General features: G+C 43.3%; 2 protein-coding genes across 5 annotated transcripts in view; both read right to left on the bottom strand.

Annotated features, from left to right (window-relative positions):
• Nucleotides 1–355: 355 nt before the first annotated feature.
• Nucleotides 356–7,322, bottom strand: LOC116615720 (BMP and activin membrane-bound inhibitor homolog). Its single transcript, XM_048723215.1, has 4 exons — nt 6,177–7,322; nt 5,898–6,021; nt 1,113–1,352; nt 356–1,013 (listed from the first exon to the last, which is right to left on the bottom strand). Exons 2-4 carry the CDS (start codon nt 5,959–5,961, stop codon nt 754–756), a joined length of 564 nt encoding a protein of 187 aa, XP_048579172.1. The 5' UTR covers nt 5,962–6,021; nt 6,177–7,322; the 3' UTR covers nt 356–753.
• Nucleotides 7,323–8,304: 982 nt separating this feature from the next.
• LOC116615717 overlaps nt 8,305–19,827 on the bottom strand; it is a 28,524-nt gene continuing 17,001 nt past the window's right edge. For 3 of the 4 annotated variants that reach the window (XM_048724157.1, XM_048724156.1, XM_048724159.1), the window contains 16 exons: nt 19,342–19,398; nt 18,792–18,849; nt 18,433–18,558; nt 18,027–18,264; nt 17,389–17,639; nt 17,091–17,275; nt 15,395–15,559; nt 14,708–14,851; nt 14,048–14,270; nt 12,693–12,829; nt 11,919–12,121; nt 11,352–11,392; nt 10,187–10,283; nt 9,471–9,625; nt 9,142–9,281; nt 8,305–8,839 (listed from right to left, as the gene is read on the bottom strand). In XM_048724157.1, coding sequence (XP_048580114.1) covers nt 8,621–8,839; nt 9,142–9,281; nt 9,471–9,625; nt 10,187–10,283; nt 11,352–11,392; nt 11,919–12,121; nt 12,693–12,829; nt 14,048–14,270; nt 14,708–14,851; nt 15,395–15,559; nt 17,091–17,275; nt 17,389–17,639; nt 18,027–18,264; nt 18,433–18,558; nt 18,792–18,849; nt 19,342–19,398 — 2,439 coding nt within the window. In that variant the 3' untranslated portion in view covers nt 8,305–8,620. The remainder of the gene's footprint in view (nt 8,840–9,141; nt 9,282–9,470; nt 9,626–10,186; nt 10,284–11,351; nt 11,393–11,918; nt 12,122–12,692; nt 12,830–14,047; nt 14,271–14,707; nt 14,852–15,394; nt 15,560–17,090; nt 17,276–17,388; nt 17,640–18,026; nt 18,265–18,432; nt 18,559–18,791; nt 18,850–19,341; nt 19,399–19,827) is intronic. The other variant, XM_048724158.1, reaches the window with a different exon arrangement.

Below are 19,827 nucleotides of genomic sequence, written 5' to 3'. Positions count from 1 at the left end.
TCTGATATTTAGAAGCCGTCCCATAAACCCACTACTAAGAACTTTCATTACTAATCTACTGAGAACTTAAATAACCAGTCCTTAGAGTGGTTTTTAAAATACCGTGCAACACAATGTGGTTGTGTAATAGTCAAGCCATAACAAAAGAGAACATTACAGTGTATTAGTACTAAATAAACTAAATAGTATTTCACGGGTTTTTGAAAATCACTCTACCTGGTGCACACTTGTGACGACGACATGGGCGCGCGCACTCTTATCTTCTTATGTTCAAGTGTGTATGGTTCGACATTTTCACATAAGCCCGACATAACGACATGGACAGAACGACATTTTTTTTTCTCTTATGTCATTATGATGCCGGGCTAAACAGATTGCGCGCGCCGATGTCGTTATGTCATTATGCCTGGTGCACACTAGTGACATAACGACATGGGCGCGCGCACCCTTATGTTCAGGTGTGAATAGTTCGACATGAACATAACGACATAAGAGAAAAATCATGTTTTTTTTCTTTTATGTCATTATGTCCATGTCGTTATGTCGGGTTTAAAAGTTATGTCACTAGTGTGTACTAGGCATAATTGTGCACCAGGCATTAGTTCCTAAATAAGACAAGTGATTCCCTATCTGCTCCAAGAATCATTTTCAAGAAAAATCGAGTCGTACCATACTCCTGTAATAGCTCCTTTTTCATCACAAATTGATCGCAGTATGAATACTGTCCCATGGGAATGTTCATGGTGGCTTCCCCTAGACTTGGGAGCTGGGTTTAAGGGTGATGAGAGCGGAGTTCTGCCTGAGCACGCTCTTCACTATAGACTTTCCATTGCTATTGCAAAGAAGATGCACACCACAAGCTACGATCAGCATTAACATGAACAGACCAGCAGCGGCGACGATCGACAAGACCTTCACCGAAACCATCTGTAGCGGGGAGAGCCCGGAGGTCGGCTCGATCTGCGCGCGCACGCCTTTTTTGTCCTGGATCGGGGAAGGACTATGTAGCATGCCTGTCAATAACAAACAAAGTTCTTTTTTTTTCAAGCGTCGACAAAATTGATGCTGAATTTATCAGTGTTATAGCGACCCCTCCCTACTAGTTAAGATACCTTTGTATTCGTCAGGCACGTTGCAGAGGTCCTCAAAGCAGCAGAGTAGTAGATAAGGCTTTCCGCGGATCTCGCTGGCCGCTCGGCCTTGCTTTATGCACACGGCAGTGATCCCAGGGCGCTTGAGGCAGCCATGTGAGGTGAAACTCTCTCGGATTTCTGTATAACACGCGAAGCCAGCTTTACACGTGACAGTCTCGTTAAACCTGCATTTCGCCGAGTCACAAAAACACTCGAGAGCTACAAAAGAGAAACATAACATAGTCTCAAATAAGCGCCCCCTCATCACAATCCATTCAAAGGTATAGGCTATTTTAGCTCTCACCCAGTCTCGTACCCAGAGCGATGCATTATGGGGAGGCTAAAGAAAGCGCGCGGTGCATATGTCGCCAGACTTGGAAAAACCCTTAGACCCTGTCCCCACGTATCAGTTTTTGTTCGAAAACGCAACCTCTTTGTTCCGTTTTCAAAAGGACCCGCGTCCACACAAAGCGTTTTCATTTTGATACGACCCATCCCCACGAAAACGTAAAAACGATAAGAAAGATAACAAGCTGTACAACGCATGCGTACTCGCGCGCCAAGTGGACTGGACCCGAGTTGTCACGCCATCGTTTTCGAAAGGCTCCGTTCTCGGGAGTTACGAACACGGGCGTCGAAGTACAGTCGGGCCCGTGGTATATAATGATCAGCGGTATCGCTTCTCAAAACCGCAGCTATCCCCAGAACGTTACATCACCAGTCTAGACAAAGTTGTCTAGGAGGCAAGGGGGGGTTCAACCATGTGGTGGCCAGGGGGTGCAGCCACCACAGGGATCCCGATATCTAATTAGGAGCTTTTAGACAGTGCCTAAATCTATAAAGAAAGCCTATATTCGGGTGCATAAGGCCAGCAGCATGGCCGTCGGCAAAGACTTCGAGTATACAGTCGATTGACAAAAGGTTGTCCTCAACCGGCTGCACGACTACGCGACAAGCCCGCATGTAAGCATGGGTAAAAACCACTCAAGCGCCTAGCTGCATATATTAGCCAACGCATAACTTCGGTCTTACCGTACAGTACGATAACCAGTATCACTCAGAATTTGGTTTCATATTTTTGCCTTGAATATTGTAGATTTGCACAATCCAAAACTACCTAAATGATACAGAACTATTAAACCTTTCCTGAGGTATAAATACCGCTTATTTCATCCAATGGTTTGTTCAGAAAGTATCGTTATTCTGAAGCGATTTTCTTAATTGTTACTAAAATGAGCCGCGTTTACTGCAACAGCAAACTGACTATGATGATTAAATAAACTAACCATTAACTAACCATAGTTAAAAAATTAACCATAGTTAAATCATTAGCTGGCCAACTTAAAAATGAATATGGGATTGTTATTGCAGAACTCTTAAAAGTACGAAAACTGGCGGTTGGCGGCCGTGCATTCACATTTTGTTCTTGTAAATAAAAACGGCTCTTTGTTGAGCTCTCGTGCACGAAAATTGAGGACAACCTTGATTACCAATTACTGTTATAAAAACAAGTAAGTAAATATTGCGCTTGTAATGCTGCTGCTCGTGCTGTCCTAGCTCTGGGCGGGCTGCACATTGCCGTTCGCGCGCGCGCCACAAGTCTGCGCATCTCACTTCAATAGGATAAAGCCTCTGAAGTGGACTTTTTAGCCTTGATGGCTTGCCTTTATTCACTAGTCTAACTCTAACTAAATACAATGCTCGTGTTACACAACACAATCACTATCTAACCTACTGTCATAGGACCATATACAATACCCATACTAGCTTTGTCTATAGCTTCCGGCTCTCCTATTGTCCCTCTAATTACACATCCTCGGTGAAACTGTCAAAGATAATCTGCTCCGACTAATATGGCTTTCTCTAGTTTCTCTCTCACATCGGAGGAAATTGATCCCTCGATACCTCTGCGTGACTATTGGGGGATGCTAGAAATATCTAGCAGATATGCGGAATACTTCACGATTAACATATAATATTAACAAGGGCAGAAGAAAACGCCGGTTACAGCCTCGGCGAAATTGACGCCCAGTAAACAGCCGCAGTGGAGGTACTGGCCACAGGCGTCACAACCCAGCCAGTCTTCTCCATTGTCATCCTTGCACACTTTGCAAATATTGACGTTTCACCTGCAATTGTAAAATACACAGTCGTTCAAATATAACATTTCAGTCGCACTTTCTTAGGCTTGCGGTCTGGAAGCAAGATTACAGTTTAGGCGTACATACTTACCGGTGGATATCGTTGTAGCATGGCCAAATATTAACCTCATCATGTTTGTTCGTTCTTCAGTGATGTCAACAACGTTTAAGGCCCTGCTCTCACGCAGATTCTTGGCAAACTATAGAGCTATGGAATATAAATTTTAGTAGTATTTAAAACTACTATCTTTAGCGTCTTCGCGATTTCTCAGTCTGGAGGGTAGAAAGTGAATTATTCTCAAATATATAGGACATAAGCAATTGATGAAATTGAATACAACCGATTGATAAAAATTGATAACAATTATCAATTCTTATCAAATAGTTACATCGGGTATTCATTTAATACATAAGCAGTTTAGAAATATCTTGATCCCGGACCACTACTCACCGAACAAGTGAAAACACCACAGTTAAAGTGGTCGGTTTGCCTTTGATGCTGTGGCTCAACGCAAGGCCAAGGGTACATTCCCATGAGGTCTTCTTGTCAATTATCTAGCTAAATTGATTTATCGCATTCAGTACTTGCTATCGCAAGCAGCCATGACTGCTGGCCATGTGCGAATATTGCTTTATTAACACGTTGGGATAGCTGTGGTTTTGCGAAGCGATACCGACTGTACTTCGACGATCGTGTTCAAGTAACTCCCTCCGTTCTTGTCCGTCCCCACGGCACCGAAAGGGTATCGTTTTTAAATTGCTCCACTCTGGATATCGTTTCAAATCGTTCCGTTTTCAACAATCGTTTTAACGTTTACCTATGGGGGATACCCGTATTCGTAACAAAAAGGTTGCGTTTTCAAACGAAAACGGGTACGTGGGGACGTGGTCTTATATTCGTGCCAGGAAACATCACAAGTTTCAATACAGATGTCTGTATTTGAGGTGAAATATTCAGAGATTGTCAAAGGCGGGACTGAGAAATAGAAATCTGCGTCCGCTAAATGAAGGTCCTCGGTTTAGGGAGGCACAATTTAAAGAGCTTGACTTGCTATACAAGGAAATCTGGGTTTTGGAAAGTGTCGGTTATATTTGAAAGGTGTCGAACTGAAATAACTCGCACCGTTTTTCCTTTTTTAATGAGAATTCGAGTTAACTGGGTTCAACTTTATAATATAATCTCTAAAGGCCAAATCTAACATAGACTTTTCAATGCATGAGCGCATTCTTGTACTCAGACTTCACGGCGCCCTCAAACGTGGTCTCACTGCCACATGTTCACTGAACGCCAACAAGCGCGACCAACCGTACACGAAACATGCTAACAAATGCACCACTGTGCTCACATCCACAGTACATAATTCCCCACCTCTCAGCTCAAGCATATACGAGCAAACATCTAAAACATAGGCAAATATCTAGCACACGAGCAAACATCTAGGGAAAACATCTAGAACATGGGAGAACATCTAGAAAATGGGCAAGCATCTAGAACATGGTAAAACATCTAGAACACGGGAAAACATCTAGAACGCTATTTGCTCTAAAATGGCAAGGGAAGAGAAATGAGAAATGTGGAGCCTTTGATTTGTTTCATCCTTTATACCATGTTACTATGAATAATCACAGTAGAAGGAAGTGAAAAATAATTCTTTGTAGCCCGTACTGTTTGGTTATTGTTAGTTATGAAGAGACAGAGGGTTGAGGGAGTAACGAAAAGTTAGTTCCTTCTTACGCTCGCTCTCTGCTATTCATACTAAATGCTCAATTTAATTACAACAAGAATAGGATTTATAAAATCGAGCGCAAATGTTTTTTGGGTATCATTTTCAAGTAGCTACACTATAGTGTACCTTTGTTAGTTATCGCACAAATTTCTCTTGAATGGAAATTTGAGGTATTTTATAAAAATTTGCTTATTCATATTTTATTCGATATTGTCTTCCTTAGAGCCAATGGGTTTACACTGTACCTGATGCCTTCTCGTCAAAAGTTTTCTAAAAATAGCAAATAGCGGTCAATATTTGTTACCTATTAAAATCAAGATCGTTCTGCGATTTAAAAACAATAAAAGTTCTTATCGCTCATGCACGGTGAGATATCAAGTGCTTATTGTTGAACTCGGAATTCAAAAGACCACTTGAGAGCAAGCAAGTCAGTCAGGAGTCGAACACATTCGCATTTCACACAATAAGAGTTAGGGGTCAGTTCTTACTGGTCATGTCTTTGTTTGTTTACTGTTAGAAAAATTCAATGACCCTTGTTTGTTTGTCTTTGGGGTTCTAGAGAAACACCGATTATTTAGAAAAAAAGGTTTTGGGTGGAAATGACAGACAAAAAGGCTGAATTCTGTACAATGAAAAGTAAACTAATTTCGTAATATATTGACATACGAACGCAAACATGATTGATAGCACCGTTTTTGTTTTCACAGGAACTCGCTTAATAGACCACAGTATTAAAACTTAGTTCTAACGTTCAATCACGAGAGAACAACGTCAATTAACCGCAAAGTAGATCGAAACGGAAAAGAAGGATGAGGTATACTAAGTTTAGATGTACCAGACAACTAGCTAGAATTTTTTTCACTCTTTAAGGCACGTTGGATTGATAAAATACTCACCTTTGGATCTGCTCAATAATGCTCCAACCATCAACATCAACGAGAACAGTGCAGAAATCTCCATATGATTACAGACGTCCGTGTCATATGCCACCAACAGCGCTCATTCCCCGAAACTATAAGACTAGGGGAAGCGAAATAAGTATTAATTTTCTTCACGAGTAAAATTCCTTTTTACTAGAATCGAAAGTGTTTAATTAGTGATCTTTTTACTAGGTGTTTCATCCGCCTTTGTGAAATATGAACAAGTTTGATGGTAAAACAGCCATATATACGCACCTCAGTTCAAAAGTTGATACACGACTAATTTTGTAAGCGTGCGTCAGGCGTTTCTTCTGCTCTTGTGTATATTCGCTTGAGTGGGAAGAGGTCTGTAAAGGGCGCCTCTATGGCGTGCACTCGCCTCACCCCCAGTAGAATCACCCTAAGTAGCGTAGACAGTAAGCCATCTTATCATTGACTTGTATCGGCTGTTATCGCTTGTGCTGGGCAGGATATTTTGTATTAATTGTACCTCGATTTTTATTGGGCTTAGCTGCCGTCACACGGATAGTTCTGGGCTCGGCGAGCCGGTGGCTTATAAATAAATATATACAAAGACTTGTATCACATGGTTGCCTTTTTAATGTGTTATAGTATTTCACCCGCATTTCAGATGACTTGCTTGCTGTATCTAAGTATTACATGATTCATGTTTTATCAGCAAATACTCATCTTGTAGCACCAGGTATATGTGTTTTACAAACCTAATGTGGGATTAAAGTGCTCAGTAAAGTGTCGATGTTGGGCCAGGTCCGCAGTAGCGCCAGTCTGACCACCTCCTCATTAGATCACCACCAATTACTTCGGAGTCAGCATGACGGATGAAAAGGAAGGAGATATGGCACATATTTGCCCACTTTGAATGTCTCCTGCTTTTCAAAGTTAAAGAAAAACAAGTGGGGAATGCCGAGTGTTATTTCTGTCAGATTAAAACAAAGCTTGTGCTTATACCCGGCGGAATACCTTGAAAAGATTTTTATGTTTAAATAACACGCAGCAAAATACAAAAATGGGCTAGAATATGAAGAATGAAGTCATCGTTGTAGGCAGGTAAGTGGTTCTGTTAGCAACAGTGTATAGCAAAACACTCTCCCCCTACTATGCACTTTCACACAGACTTAAAAAAACCAAGTCGTCGTTTAGTCACAAATGTTTGCTTGGAGATTGAGCAAGTATTATCATGTTGGGATTTGGATCGTTAGTTCATCGAGACATCTTGACCACTGCGCTAATCCCCCCTGCACAGGTGCTTGATAAGCTCCCCCATCCAGTCATGCATCGCGCGCCTCATATCTCTATCCCACAACCCCTAGCGCGCATCACACATAATACATAAAACGCGCAACATCAAACAACCCCTAGCGCGTATCACGCACCATCCCACAAGCCCTAGCGCGTATCACGCACCATCCCACAAGCCCTAGCGCGTATCACGCTCCATCCCACAACCCCTAGCGCGTATCACGCACCATCCCACAACCGCTAGCGCGTATCACGCTCCATCCCACAACCCCTAGCGCGTATCACGCACCATCCCACAACCCCTAGCGCGTATCACGCACCATCCCACAACCCCTAGCGCGTATCACGCTCCATCCCACAACCCCTAGCGCGTATCACGCTCCATCCCACAACCCCTAGCGCGTATCACGCACCTTCCCACAACCCCTAGCGCGTATCACGCTCCATCCCACAACCCCTAGCGCGTATCACGCACCATCCCACAAGCCCTAGCGCGTATCACGCTCCATCCCACAACCCCTAGCGCGTATCACGCACCATCCCACAACCGCTAGCGCGTATCACGCTCCATCCCACAACCCCTAGCGCGTATCACGCACCATCCCACAACCCCTAGCGCGTATCACGCTCCATCCCACAACCGCTAGCGCGTATCACGCACCATCCCACAACCCCTAGCGCGTATCACGCACCATCCCACAAGCCCTAGCGCGTATCACGCTCCATCCCACAACCCCTAGCGCGTATCACGCACCATCCCACAACCGTTAGCTCGTATCACGCACCATTCCACAACCCCTAGCGCGTATCACGCTCCATCCCACAATCCCTAGCGCGTATCACGCTCGATCCAACCCCTAGCGCGTATCACGCACCATCCCACAACCGCTAGCTCGTATCACGCACCTTTCCACAACCCCTAGCGCGCATCACGCTCTATCCCGCAACCCCTAGCGCGTATCACGCACCATCCCATAACACCAAGCACGTATCACGTACCATCTATCATCTATCATCCCACAATCCCTAGCGCGTGTAACACACCATCCCACAACTCCTAGCGCGTATCACGCTCCATCCCATAACACCGTCTGGGGACAGAAAACCTTGTGGTCAAAGGCACTACGGTAGTAATCAACGATTTTCTTTCTTGATTTGGTACAGATACGGTTAAAAAAGAGTTCATTATCCAAATTCAAGTCTCCATTCAAGAGTCAAAATACTATTCTACTTGGAATAGCATTTGTGAGGAGCACAAATCATCTGTGATTGAATTTTTTGGTAGCTCAGACAAAGGATAGACCATAGTAAGCCTCTGAATGTTTTCTCGTGTTTGAAAGCGTGTAATCGCGTACCGACCAAGAGGTAGATAACATCCCACTCTTTAATGAACTATAATGCCCTACGATAATATCTGTTGTATAAGGCCATTGATATTATCACACAGCGGACTCGGCTAAATCGTTCTCGATATCCGATGATAACGGCATGTGTTTGGCAAGCAACATGGTCTTGCTGTGGCCGCGTAGGTTGCGTAGCCTGGTGCCAAGGTGCATATCTGTATCAGAGGCATTGGAGCTCTCGTAGCCTGGGTTCTCTGAATCCAACTCGAGATGGTCTTTCGATAAAGTCTGGCCATCATAGCACTGATTGAGAATCTAAGAAACGATAGAAATAGGGATAGTAAGCATCCAAACTTACTAGTGCTAGTCAGTATTGTACCAAGTGTTGTCAAATAATATCAAACTGACTCTAAAAAGGATTATTGCCTTTCTTCCATCACATCCAAACTATAAAAGGTTGCTAGTATTCTATCATGTGCTTGCTACCTATTGGCAATTAGGCGGTGTAGGCTATCGATTCGTTAGACAACAACCATCCATACAAGGAAGCAGACGGGTTTAAAAGTTAACAAACGACAAGCTATTAAAAGACACAGCAGTAACGGATGTAGACATACCTCTAAACCATCACTTGACGAACAGAAACCGTTGGCGTCATTGGGACCAGAGTCGTCCGTTGTGCCACTCGACGACGGCTCCTTCTCAATGGACACTTGAGATGAGCCATTGCTGAACATCATGAGGTTTTCCATAGAGTCTGTGGCCGCAAAAGAGAATATTCAAAGAGTGTAAAGAGTCTTGGGTAATACAAGCCTCCTACTATAAATGGGAATACCCAGATACTATTGACAGGCCCAAGAAATTAATTCGTATTTTCTAAAACAAATGGCCAAAAAGCAACTGCTCAAATGTTTTCATTTCCTTGACCCGGAATAATGCCCTTCACCTTCTGTTACTGGTGGAAGCACAAAGTCCTGACTGGGATCCACGTTAACATACGGACTTTCCTCCTTTTGCATATCCCATAATATGTCACGCAGCTCTTTGAAGGAAGGTCGGTCCGCAGGCTCGCGTGACCAACAGGCCAACATTATTTGGTATCTGCCAAGAATAAGGCCATCAATGTTGTTTGCTCAGTCTTAACTGCAACACTATCAATAACAGTCGTAAAGTCGAAATAACCTTTCATTAACAACAGTCCGAAAAAGAACGGACGACGAAGTTTAAGGTCGTGCGAAAAAAGGAAATAGATTGATGACGTAATTCGATGGACTGTTCCCCCCCCCCTCTTTTTGATAAATAACTTTTTATCGCTTGCATCTTCCCGAAATCAAGGGAAAAAAAACAATACCCTGGATCTACGTCACCACAGGGGACCCGAAATGGTAGCCATGATTTTCTTTTCATAGTCTTTCTTTCACGCTTTAGTCTATCCACATCACAGAACAAAATATACTAAAAGGCTTGAAATGCCTTCTTTCTGCTAGATGCCTTTTTGTGTAAGGGTTATACGTGACAGATCCAGGATGGGAGGAAATTTAGAAGAGATGTAGAAATGTGTGAGAGCGATGGGAGCTATAATTCCGCCATATGTCATATGATTTATATATCCCCCCTTCCAGGAATCCTGAATTTCCTCATGCGTATTTATATGTGACTCACATTTCGTCGGTACAATTAGACGGTTTTTCCATCCTTTTTCCCTCATGCAGGAACCGAAGCAAATCCCTGTCGTTCACCGTAGGGTATGGGAAGCCGCCTGTACGCAAAGAAAATAAGCGAAAGAAGAGTAAGCGCTGACATGTATGGTGTTAACCAGGCGGGCACCCATAGGATTTCTGGGGGAAGGTGCGTGCAGACCCTTGCAGGCAAGGGGGAAGCGGGAGAGGGTTCTCACGTACCCTGCGCACCCCCCCCCATCCCTGTGTACGCGCCTGCAGGCCCGTAGCCAGGGGGGGTTCGGAAGAACCACCCCACTCGACTGGAAGGTCCGCTGTGATGAAGGAAAATTGAGTACCAACTGCGAGCTAGGGCGAGCTTCCTAAGAGAAAAGGTCCGCTAAATGGGTAAACGAACCCCACCCCCACCCTCCCCCCCCCCCCCCCGGCCCGGTGGTGGCGACAATCTTGTGCTGGTAGCGAGTTGACTACACGCACTTTCCATCTTTCTGAGCCTTACACTAATTCCTATACAAATTACTATAAATGGATTATTCGATCGGGGCTATCAAAAGCGACATACAATACAATAATACAATACATAGAGAATACTACATGGAAAGTGAATAAAAACGGTACAAAGCACTTTCCATGCTGTATTTTGTTTATTATATACATACTGAGAAATTTATAATAAGCTTATTACATAACATTTTATTAGACTTGGCTGCTCCGAGGTTTGTGCTGTTCGACGGTTCAGTTGAAGACAGAAACTTACATTGAAATGAATCTGTCTCGCTAATGTCACGCACGAGACTGAAATGTTAGATAGCGTTTTCATTCTCTCGCTCAATGGAGCTCAATAACAAAAGTGACATGCAAAGCTACCTGTCTCCTCGCGTTGGGATTCAAGCCATTCAAGTGCAGTGAAAAAATACCGTTCGTCCAATCAGAACCGCGAACGACTTTTCTTTACGGTGAAAAAAAAACATCGTTCGCGCCTCTGATTTGCTGAGACCAGTGAACGAACGAAAATGTACTGAATATATTGTTTTCAGTGAGTATTTCTCAGTATGTATACAGTATAATAAAATAACTGATTAAACATCGTGAGTTAGTTTCCATGTCGTCAGAGCTCCGAGAGCCCATGATTTATAAGTTCGACTTACCGAGGGTGCAGATCTCCCATAAAACAATCCCGAACGCCCAGCTAGAGAACGAAAAAAGGAAGCGAAACGTCACGTAAGGCGCAAACAAGAAGCCATCAAAAGGTCGCACTATGTGGGATGAAGCCAAACAAGCAAGATAGGGAATCTTCCTCGCTTTGCATGTTTAATTGCCCTACATCCTGAGCTCTACAGCGAGTTTTTGCACCCTATATTCTCTACAGTATATAATCTGACGTAAAATGCTATCAACTGGGACTCTATAGAAAAATTTTCAATATTACTGGTTTAAGCATAAGAGCATTTGTACAGCAATGACGCAAATAGAAACGATTCTTCGTGTTAGCCACATATCATTTTCTAGTAACATTACGCTCGATTAGTGCACTGAATGTAAATATATCTCTGCTATCTCTTTGAAGCTCTGCGGCTTTCTTATTAACCACAGTCCCTTCTATTAACTATGGTTTGTTATACAAAGGCTATCCACACGATGAAAACATACATCTTCCCTTAACATGCACATCCTCCTTTCCTCTCTTTCAGCCGAGCATCTTCCCAATAACTTACATATCGCTAGCCGTGGAGTATGTCCTGTCCCGCATCGCTTCTATGGATAACCATCGCAAGGGGATCTTGCCCGTACTTCGCTTCACATACACCCCCTCCCTAGATAGACCGAAGTCGGAGATTTTCAGCACTTTTTCCTCTCCTACTAGAATGTTCCGCGCTGCTAGATCTCGGTGCACCACTCCTTGCCCGGCAAGGTATTCCTGGAATGATAGACAAAGTTATATTGACTCATTGCACAAAAAGGCGTTATCCCGGGGGGGGGGGGGGGGGGGGGGGGGGTATTCCGATATCAAACGGACGGGGATCATCGTCGGGATATTTTAAAACAACCCTAAAAGATACTAGGTAGGCGTGGTTAAGCATGAATTTACCCCCTAAAAGATACCTCAAACAAACGTCAATAATTTCTAATAAAAACGTTTATTTAAAACTGACTCTAATGCAAAATTGACACGTTTTAACGCTCTTTCATGAGCTACAAGTTAGATGGGTGATGGGTATAATTGTACGCTAAGATACTAAGGTAAAAATAAATATGGGCATTCTCATTTTCACCACTAAAAGATACCCAAGGCTCCAAATTTACACCCTAAAAGATACGACGATGATCCCCGTCCGATGGATATAGGGAGTAACCCCACCCCCCACCCCCGGGGGGCGGTATCTCAAGTTTGCTAACGTAAATATCACTTATCACTTTTGCAGGAGTTGGCGTCCGATAAGGCTACCCAAGAAACCACTCAAAGAGTTGAAAGAGTTCTGTAGACTCACCATTCCGTTTGCGATTTGGAATGCGAATGACTGTAAGTCCGCGGAATCTAGGGCGCCGTCCAGATTCACAGCCTGGTCTTGTAACTCGCGGGTTATCTGCTGGCGCTGGGTATTCCAAGAATCGGAACAGCTCTCGACTGAAACACGTAGAACCGAGAATCAAGTTGAGGTTGACCACGATGCTAGGCTACGTAATGTTAGCACGTATGGCTGTTGGGCTTCCTTTGGCTTAGAACGCATGGCTGTTGGGCTACCTTTGGCTTAGAACGTATGGCTGTTGGGCTACCTTTGGCTTAGAACGTATGGCTGTTTGGCTACCTTTGGCTTAGAACGTAGGGCTGTTGGGCTACCTTTGGCTTAGAACGTATGGCTGTTGGGCTACCTTTGGCTTAGAACGTACGGCTTTTGGGCTACCTTTGGCTTAGAACGTATGGTTGTTGGGCTACCTTTGGCTTAGAACGTATGGTTGTTGGGCTACCTTTGGCTTAGAACGTACGGCTGTTGGGCTACCTGTGGCTTAGAACGTATGGCTGTTGGGCTACCTGTGGCTTAGAACGTATGGCTGTTGGGCTACCTTTGGCTTAGAACGTATGATTGTTGGGCTACCTTTGGCTTAGAACGTATGGCTGTTGGGCTACCTTTGGCTTAGAACGTATGGTTGTTGGGCTACCTTTGACTAAAAACGTATTACTGTTAGGCTACCGGTGGCTTAGAACGTACGGCTGTTGGGCTACCTGTGGCTTAGGACGTACGGCTGTTGGGCTACCTGTGGCTTAGAACGTATGGTTGTTGGGCTACCTTTGGCTTAGAACGTATGGCTGTTGGGCTACCTGTGGCTTAGGACGTACAGCTGTTGGGCTACCTGTGGCTTAGAACGTATGGTTGTTGGGCTACCTTTGGCTTAGAACGTATGGCTGTTGGGCTACCTTTGGCTTAGAACGTATGGTTGTTGGGCTACCTTTGGCTTAGAACGTATGGCTGTTGGGCTACCTTTGACTAAAAACGTATTACTGTTGGGCTACCGGTGGCTTAGAACGTACGGCTGTTGGGCTACCTGTGGCTTAGAACGTATGGCTGTTGGGCTACCTTTGACTAAAAACGTATTACTGTTGGGCTACCTGTGGCTTAGAACGTACGGCTGTTGGGCTACCTGTGGCTTAGAACGTATGGTTGTTGGGCTACCTTTGACTAAAAACGTATTACTGTTGGGCTACCTGTGGCTTAGCGCGTTTATTTTCATGCACGCAAAGATTTTATAGCTGTTGGGTTACGCGTAGCATGTATGGCTGTTGGGCTACCTGTGGCTTTGCGCGTACCGATTTTAGGCTACCTTTCATGTATGGCTGTTGGGTTACCTGTGGATAAGCACGTGTGACTGTTGACGTTTGAGCAGCTATTAGCGTCTCCGCGGCCCACATACGGGAACTCTGATTTGCTGGCGTTGGAGCCCTTCCGGGACCTGGGGAGGAGTGAGGACAAGCCCCTACGTATGGTCAGGCTCGTCGCCGATAGAGACCGTCTGTTCTTCAGTCGCATTTTCTCAAGCTCGCCAGGCTCGAAAAACTTTTCATATTTTTTCTACAAGGAAGAGAGGGAGAAAAGAAGACAACCATGAACGATGATGTAAAGTTGTGGATAGTTAGCAGCGCTTGACTATCATCCACTTACACATCATGACTTCATTAAAACACCACGTGACAATTGGTGACTATTCGACATGCATGGCAATCATGTTCAGGGGCGGATCCAGGATTTCAAAATGGGGGGGTGGATAATGGCCAGATAGACAGCTTATAACTGATCCAGTGGTTCTTGGAAGCACATAGATCTGAGATCTTTCACTTAAAAAGGGGGGTGGATATCCACCCAATCCACCTTCCCCTGTATCCGCCCCTGATGTTGTAAATGACTTGCAACCTTAAAGCAGAGCTTTATTAGCTCGGGGTAGCACTACATCGTCATCTATTGCTGTCACACGTGTCACACATGAGCGTGGATAGGCCACCAAACCGTACATCAGTCTCTCCGTTCCCCTGGTGCTCTATTTTTGTAGCACTCCTTCGAGCACGTGACGCGTCTCTGCCAACACTCAAAAGAGAGGAAAACGGAGTAGTCCGTCTCCTTTTGACGGTTTCTTTGAGATGAGAGGACATGATCTCCTAGTGGACAAAAGACGGTACATGGAGGTAAAAGCCTGACCATGAGATACAGCTTTGCAAGGAAAAGGGAAATCGTAAGAGGGCAAGGATTTTCTTACATCTTCTTACGTCTTATTTCCTTTCGCGGCCAGTTGGAATTTGTGGGAATTTCGTAATCGTCCCTTCACAGGGTGTTTATGGCACGTCCCTGTTCTTTACAATTTTGTGAAGAAGACCAAAGAAATATTTAAAAAAGAATGAATTTCACTAGCACACTAGTGTGGAAAAAAACTTCTTCAGTGGAAACCAGAACCCAACAGAATTCTTCTACCTATATTTGTGTCCAACGAACTGTGATTCAAGAATGATGTTAAGCTAAATTAGTACTCAGATATTATATAGGAATTTTTCGCCCCAAAACTTTAACATTTTAATGGCGGCGATGAAAGAGGTGTATTTGCCGTAAAGAAAGGTATCCTATACCCCCCCCCCCCCCCTCACTATACAAACACCAAATGTAAACTAAACAATTACAATATCTACACATCTACACTAGATGTTTACCGTATCACTAAGGGAAGGAGCGAGGCGGCGATGCCCTCCCACTGGAGATTTGCATCCTACTAATGATTCATTATACTGGCTGCTCTGAGTGGGCGGCTCACAAGATGCCGGCTCAATCTGTAGGCCATCACACTCTTGGCGTCGCTTTCGAAGCTCGTACTCGAACTGAAACAAATAAACGGCCGTCAAAGCAGCCCGTAGGAGAATGGTTGGTCTCTGGCTACATGTTCTTTGCTGTGACCCAAGTTTCTGAGATAACAATACCTTTTTCCTAAGGTCTCTGAGATAACAACACCTTTTTCCTAAGGCCACTGAGATAACAACACCGTTTTCCTAAGGTGTCTGATATAACAATACCTTTTTCCTAAGGTCTCTGAGATAAAAATACCTTTAACCCAAGGTCTCTGAGATAACAATTCCTTTTTCCTTAAGTCTCTGAGATAACAATTCCTTTTTCCTTAAGTCTCCGAGATAACAATACCTTTTTCCTTAATTCTCTGAGATAACAATACCTTTTTCCTTAATTCTCTGAGATAACAATCCCTTTTTCCTTAAATCTCTGAGATAACAATACCTTTTTCCTTAATTCTCTGAGACAACAATTACTTTTTCCTCAAGTCTCTGAGATAACAATACCTTTAACCCAAGGTCTCTGAGATAACAATTCCTTTTTCCTAAGGTCTCTGAGATAACAATTCCTTTTTCCGTAAGTCTCTGAGATAACAATACCTTTAACCCAAGGTCTCTGAGATAACAATTCCTTTTTCCTAAGGTCTCTGAGATAACAATTCCTTTTTCCTTAAGTCTCTGAGATAACAATACTTTTTACTGGAGGTCCCTGAGATAACTTCGGTAAGGTTGAATTTTTGCATAGCGGTTCCTTATGTTATGGAAACCAACATATCAATCTAATGAATTCGTCTTCGAGATATGAGTCTTGAAGTGCAATTTTCAAATGTTTAAAGTATGAATTCTCCTTGTTTATAGGGAGAAGTCGGGCTCTGATCAGAAATTATGCCAATTTTGCTAGCTAATATCTAAATTTCATATCTTCTAAATTTCTTTAAAATTTGTAATTAAGCTTTTGGTCAGAGAAACTCCTTGTATGCGGAATCTTGAGCTTATATATCAAGAATTGGAAAATTTCATGCCATTTTTTCTTCTGTCCCTTTTTCCTAAGGTCCCTGAGATAAAAATACCTTTAACCCAAGGTCTCTGAAATAACAATTCCTTTTTCCTAAGTTCCCTGAGAAAATTGTACCTTTTTCCTAAGGTCCCTGAAATAACATTACTTTTTACTAGAGGTCCCTTAGATAACAGTACCTTTTTTCTAAGGTCTTTGAGATAACAATTCCTTTTTCCTAAGGTCAATTAGATAACAATACCTTTTTTCTAAGGTCTCTGAGATAACAATACCTTTTTCCTAAGGTCTCTGAGATTACAATACCTTTTTCCTAAGGTCTCTGAGATAACAATACCTTTTTCCTAAGGCCTCTGAGATAACAATACCTTTTTTTCTAAGGTCTCTGAGATAACAATACCTTTAATCCAAGGTCTCTTAGATAACAATATCTTTTTTCTAAGGTCTCTGAGATAACAATACCTTTTTTCTAAGGTCTCTGAGATAACAATACCTTTAATCCAAGGTCTCTTAGATAACAATACCTTTTTTCTAAGGTCTCTGAGATAACAATACCTTTTTTCTAAGGTCTCTGAGATAGTGAAGCAGATCTCCATGCGGGACATACTCGACAATCAAGCATAGAGGTTCGTACAAAGTACAGCATCCCATGATACGAATCACGTTTTCATGTTCTCCAAATGACTTCATAAAGTTTATCTCTGCTTTGAAATCCTCCTTCTCATCTTCTCTCGCGTTATCTGAAAAGGATTAACACTTACTTAGTGTGTTAAGTCAGCCAAAAAAAGATACGCCTTGACAACCACATTAAAATGAATGCTTTCAAAAGTGCATGCCTAAAATATCACTTTACCTTTAAGAATCTTAACTGCTACTGTTGTTGGCCCTTCGTTACCATGGATATCGTAAGCATCGGCGACGAACACTGTCCCGAATGCGCCTGTTCCGATTTGGCCACCGATATCCAGCCGATGAAATCCGAATTCGTATTGATCTGCCTCTCCGATTACAATGGCCTCCTGGATACGTTGCTCCAGGTAGGCAGGGTTCAGCTCCAGGCCTGAGCCAGTCCCTTTAGTGGGGAGACTAACCACCAGGCGAGAGCTATTGCAAGGGAACAAGACCGGACTGAACACAAGGGGAGACATTCTTTTCTAGATAAAATACCGCAAATGTGGATGACGACGATGACAACGGTTTATGATTGTATGAGATGATTAGGACGACGGTGATGGTGATAGCGATCATAATGATGACGGTTGTGCTGATGACGAAGGACGTTATGATGATAATGATGATGATTACGACAGTTGATAGATGGTGATGACAATGATGGTTGTGGTGATAACAATAACTATACATATGGTGATGATGATGACGATGGTGATGATGATGACAATAATAACAATGATGGGGACGGTTGAGCCATGACATTTACTGTGATGAATATGATTATGATGATAAGAAGCCACTTTGCTTATATATACATACTTTTCGTCGCAGAAGATAGAGTTCGACGTCTGGTCCAAATTCCGATGATACACGTGGTTTTCTATATCAGACGTGAAGTCTGCTAGTCTACGAAGACCCGATGGCGAGTGTTCTAAATCTTCAGCGTGTTTGTGTCGTCGCTTGTACCAAAAGAACAAGATAGCTACTATGACAGCGATGGTAATCGGAGGCATCATCACAGCCACTGCAATCAATGCATCACTGTCACCGTCGGACCCTGAAATCAATCACATCGGACTTGAAGAAACACAATTATGATAAAACAGATCAAATTTCGACTCTTCTTTTAGGCTGCCCCCTCCTCCAAATTGCTACGTTATGTTTCCACGACTCAAATTAACAGGTTCAGACATTTGAGTAATATGGAAAAGAGAGTCCTTCTTACCTTGGGTAGCCCTGGCGGTCACATCAGTGAATGGCGGCATCCTTGGTGACGTCATCGCCGTTATCGTCGGGGGGTCGGTGCGTAGTCTGTTGGTAGTCGGTAGTAGTGTCGGTGGGATGTACACCGCTGATATCACAATAAAAGTCATTTAAAAACCAGGTGATAATGCTAATACACAATTAAGGGTTCTCAGAAAAAAAAGGACAATTTAAAACACAAGAAAAGACGTTCAGAAATAATCACAATACAAAATAAATAAAAGAATAAAACGTTTTCAGAGAAAAATGTAAAACACAATAATAGTGATAGTAAACGGTTACTTGCAGAACGTAAAATCGTTCAAAAAATTAAAAACTTACTCTTTATAATAGATTCTAAAAATCCAATAGTACATGCTTGATAATCTACCAGCTTTACCTATAAAGAAAACATTGGAAGGGCGTTAGATAGGGGGTGCTGGTCTAAAAGAACATGCAAAAACGTGCAAGGAACAAGAATAGCCGCCCGGCAACAAAGCATGCCATTAATAGGCATCACCTAAAGTGGAGGTGTTAAAATCAGCTTGGTTTTGGCTGAGTTCGATCCTAGCTAGCCTATCCCTTGCTTTCTTACCTGGGCTCATGGATGAACCACGTGGAAGCCTTGGATCTGAGACGAGATCACCCGCAGGGAACAAGTTCAGAACACTAGAGACTCAGGCCGGTAGCCAAGGGAAGGTTCGGGGGTCAGAAGGACCCCCACTTGACTGGAAGGGCCGCTCTTATAAAGGGAAATAAAGTACCACTGCGAGCTAGGACGAGCTACCTAAGAGTCCCCTAAATGGGTAAACGAACCCCACCCCACTCCCCCCTACGGGTCTACGGCCTGGGACTAATATTGTTCCATAATTTAACTTGCCAAACTACATACCTTTATAATGTACTTGCAGTCATAGGGCAGCGCGAGGTGATGCTGATGGATATGTGTCTGAGAAAGGGAAGATACAAACACGCCCAAGTAGCTAATTAGCTCAGCAATGGTAGGATAAGTGCTCGTGTCAGCGAACCCCGGCGTAAAATATAAGATGGGTACCCACTTGAAGCGCTTTCTTTTCTCGTAAAATGTAGCTGGCTTTTAGGATCATAAAATTGCCACAGACAGAATAATTATCAGTCCTAATATTTTTGTTAGTCATTATCGTCTCAACTTGTTTTACCGTTACGCTCATAAGTGCAAATGATCGTTTGAAGTACAGTGGAACCCCGCTCTACGGACACCCGCTTAATACCAAGAGACCATGATGTAAGAGAACGAATCCCCCGTATTAGGGTATGTTCCAATGATGACGTCCGTGAAAGCTATTTTTAGAACAAACAGTTATTTTTAGATAGGCCTCTGATTGGTCAGCGCTCACGT

This window comes from Nematostella vectensis, chromosome 2 (assembly GCF_932526225.1).
Source record: "Nematostella vectensis chromosome 2, jaNemVect1.1, whole genome shotgun sequence".
Lineage (NCBI taxonomy): Eukaryota > Metazoa > Cnidaria > Anthozoa > Actiniaria > Edwardsiidae > Nematostella > Nematostella vectensis.
The sequence above is the reverse complement of the archived record's forward strand: the minus strand, read 5'-3'. Positions and strand labels throughout refer to the sequence as shown.

What these genes read in the sequence shown, in the direction of transcription:
- LOC116615720 (XM_048723215.1), bottom strand. Translation starts at nt 5,961, where the DNA reads ATGGAGATTTCTGCACTGTTCTCGTTGATGTTGATGGTTGGAGCATTA. An exon ending in ATTATTGAGCAGATCCAAAG is followed by an intron (nt 1,353 to 5,897) that starts GTGAGTATTTTA and finishes TCTCTTTTGTAG; the next exon opens with CTCTCGAGTGTTTTTGTGAC. An exon ending in CGTGCCTGACGAATACAAAG is followed by an intron (nt 1,014 to 1,112) that starts GTATCTTAACTA and finishes TGTTATTGACAG; the next exon opens with GCATGCTACATAGTCCTTCC.